At 53.2% G+C, this 3,608-nt stretch overlaps 1 protein-coding gene across 1 annotated transcript; it reads left to right on the top strand.

The window, feature by feature from the left end:
* Positions 1–387: 387 nt before the first annotated feature.
* LOC137230722 (lysine-specific demethylase 4D-like) lies at positions 388–2,483 on the top strand. Its single transcript, XM_067750670.1, has one exon. It carries the CDS (start codon positions 455–457, stop codon positions 2,414–2,416), a length of 1,962 nt encoding a protein of 653 aa, XP_067606771.1. The 5' UTR covers positions 388–454; the 3' UTR covers positions 2,417–2,483.
* Positions 2,484–3,608: the final 1,125 nt, after the last annotated feature.

Genomic DNA, 3,608 nt, shown 5'->3' with positions numbered 1-3,608 from the left:
AGCCTTTCTTTGGATATGCAATTATATTCCATGGTGGTGTGTTATTTGTAGTTCCCTAGTAACTATCTCCAAACATTAGTTTGCAACCTGTCTGTATTGTACTTTTTCTTAGGTTTTGTTTCCAATACTGCCCTGAAGACACATTTGGGATACCCACCCAGGGCTGGGTGGTGATTCACTAGAGCTCAAGAGACCAGAGCCAAGTGTCAACCAAGGACATCACAGACTTGCAGGCTCAGCCAGCATCAGTCCTGAGCAAGGCTTCTGCCCAGCGTGGAGTCCCCTGTAGAATCAGCAAGCCTAAGAAATATTATCAACTCACTGCACTAAAGTCTGCTGGGGGTTCCTGCTGATATACTCCAACCCATTTTTGAAATAGTAGTGTTTTCCAGCATCCTCACCTATCCAGAACATAAGTAAAAACTTGGGAGTTTCTTGCTTATTAACGAAAGCTATGAAGTCTAAGTCCAACTGGGCCCAGAACCCAAGTTGTAGCATAATGGTATTTCGTCCAACCAAAGAAGAGTTTAATGATTTCAATAAATACATTGCTTATATGGAATCCCAAGGTGCACACCGAGCAGGCCTGGCTAAGATCATTCCACCCAAGGACTGGAAAGCCAGAGAGACCTATGATGACATCGATGACATCTTAATAGCCGCTCCCCTCCAGCAGGTGATTTCTGGGCAGGCAGGTGTGTTTACTCAGCACCACAAAAAGAAGAAAGCCATGACCATGAGCGAGTATCGCCGCTTGGCAAACAGTGAAAAACACCAGACTCCATTCTACTCTGATTTTGAGGATCTGGAGCGAAAATATTGGAAAACACGCCCCTATGGTTCACCAGTATATGGTGCGGACGTCAGTGGCTCCTTATTCAATGAAAACACGAAGCAGTGGAACCTTGGACATCTGGGAACCATTCAGGACCTGCTGGAACAGGAGTGCGGAGTGGTCATCGAGGGCGTCAACACCCCCTACCTTTACTTTGGCATGTGGAAGACCGCCTTCGCCTGGCACACGGAGGACATGGACCTTTACAGCATCAACTACCTGCACTTCGGGGAGCCCAAGACTTGGTACGCGGTGCCCCCGGAGCACGGCCGGCGCCTGGAAGGCCTGGCCAGGGAGCTTTTCCCGGGCAGCTCGCGGGGCTGTAAGGCCTTCCTGCGGCACAAGGTGGCTCTCATCTCGCCCACGGTCCTCAAGGACAACGGCATCCCCTTCGGTCGGGTCACTCAGGAGGCTGGAGAGTTCATAGTGACGTTTCCCTATGGCTACCACTCCGGCTTCAACCATGGTTTCAACTGCGCGGAAGCCATCAATTTCGCCTCACCGCGCTGGATCGATTATGGAAAAGTGGCATCGCAGTGCAGTTGCGGGGAGGCGCAGGTCGCCTTCTCCATGGACGCCTTTGTGCGCATCCTGCAACCGGAGCGCTACGAGCTGTGGAAACGCGGGCAGGACCGGACCGCGGTGGACCACACGCAGCCCACGATGCCCAGCAGCCAGTTCCTGAACGCCTGGAGGGAGGTCCGCGCGCCTGGGGGACCCGCGCTCCGCCGGAGGCACTGTCCGTCCCGCAGCGCCTCGCACCGCCGTCCGCCCGTGGCCGCCTGCCATGGGACCCGCTGTCGAGCCCCTGTGGATCCTGCGTCCCCGCCCGCCTCGCCGGCCCGGGGTTCTCGCTCTGCTGCCCAGTTCGGGGCTGCGGCTGCCTACAGCTCCGCGGAACACAGCCTGACTCCGCCGCTGACCGCAGGTCCATCTGCTGCGGATCTCCACCTACCAGGACGATACGGTCCTCGTCGTCGTCCTCGGGAAGAGGGGACTCAGGATCCGACTGTCCAGGCCCGGACTAAGAGGCGCTTGTCCTTAGATACAATGCACCCATCTCTGGACTTAGAAGCTCAGCTCCCGTTTGCTGGCGATCCCTTGATGGACAACCCTGCATTGCTGAGCCCATGGCTGCAGCATCCTTCTAAGCCTTCCGGGTGCTGTTGCGCCCCTGATCTTCAACCCTTGGGTCCTCCATTGGGTCCCGAAAATCCGATGCACCCTGGCCCATGCCTGCCATCTCTGGAGGGTATTACATCCAGTGTCCTTGACAGCCTCCCTTTGATTCCTCCCTATGTCCCTGGGACTGTGAGAGTGTTTCCCAGGGACGATGCTGGGAACTGCAGGGCCCCCGTGAACTTCTGTGAGGATTTAAGTTTGGACCAATCATATTCCTCTGAGAGTCTTGTCCCAGCTGCAGAGACCAGTCTCCCGCACACCCTTGACTGTGATCCCCTGGGGCTAAAGCTAGAGGCACCTGCATCTCTTGAGTCCTGCGAGGAATTCCTCACCAATGCATGGTATTCAATCTGTGAGCCCATGACGACTGAAGACTTTGCTAAATGTGACTTTATCTGACCCTCCACCCCAGAAACCACAGAAGCTCTTTTTTTTAAAAAAATAAATGTATTAATTTTTGGTTGCATTGGGTCTTTGTTGCTGCGTGTGGGCATTCTATAGTGTAGCGAGCAGGGGGCTACTCTTCATTGTGGTGCGTGGGCTTATTGCAGTGGCTTCTCTTGTTGCAGAGCATGAGCTCTAGGCACACAGGCTTCGGTAGTTGTGGCACGTGGGCTCAGTAGTTGTGGTTCGTGGGCTAGAGCGCAGGTTCAGTAGGTGTGGTGCATGGGCTTAGTTGCTCCGCGGCATGTGGGATCTTCCCGGGCCAGGGCTCGAACCCGTGTCCCCTGCATTGGCAGGTGGATTCTTAACCACTGCACCACCAGGGAAGTCTCTAAAAGAATCATCTTTAATGGATATGGGCTCAGTCAGAGATTCTAAAACTATGGTCCAGCACCAACAGCAGCATCTCATAATTTGTTAGATGTGCAAACTCTGTGGCTCCACCTCAGATCTACTGAATCAAGAGTCTTTGTGGTTGGGCTTCCCTGGTGGCATAGTGGTTGGGAGTCCGCCTGCCAATGCAGGGGACACGGGTTCGTGCCCCGGTCCGGGAAGATCCCACGTGCCGCGGAGCGGCTGGGCCCGTGAGCCATGGCCGCTGAGCCTGCGCGTCCGGAGCCTGTGCTCCGCAACGGGAAAGGCCACAACAGTGAGAGGCCCGCGTACCACAAAAAAAAAAAAAAAAAAAAAAAAAGAATCTTTGTGGTTGAAGCCTAGCAAGCTGTGGTTTGACAAGCCCTGCAGGTGATTCTGATGCACCTACTAGGCTAAGTCAGTCTTGATAATTAACATCAAATCTGACTAGGATCCCTTCTTATAAAGGAAACAAAGCACAGCTGGGAAGGGCAGCTTCTTTTGCCCTCTCTCGTCTCCTCCCCTTCCTGAATGTGGACAGTGGGCAGGGATACAGAGAATCAGTTCCTGGTGTTGGGGACAGACAAAATAAGGCAACAGGGGTTCCTTGAGACGAAGCATCAACTAGAAGGTGAGAAAAGTGAGTTGTATGAAACAAAATTACCTTGCTTCTGGTTACTGTTAGTTTGTCTTTCCCTGTAGTTTGAATTAAGCCTTTAATCAAAGTTCCAACCTCATCTCTGCCCCTTGCTTGAAAAAAAATTAGACCAGGACCATATTATATGGAAAAAAC

Source organism: Pseudorca crassidens, chromosome 9 (genome assembly GCF_039906515.1).
Source record: "Pseudorca crassidens isolate mPseCra1 chromosome 9, mPseCra1.hap1, whole genome shotgun sequence".
Taxonomy (NCBI): Eukaryota; Metazoa; Chordata; class Mammalia; order Artiodactyla; family Delphinidae; genus Pseudorca; species Pseudorca crassidens.
The sequence above is the reverse complement of the archived record's forward strand: the minus strand, read 5'-3'. Positions and strand labels throughout refer to the sequence as shown.

Excerpts from the sequence above, each read along its gene's own strand:
- LOC137230722 (XM_067750670.1), top strand. The coding sequence starts at position 455 with ATGAAGTCTAAGTCCAACTGGGCCCAGAACCCAAGTTGTAGCATAATG.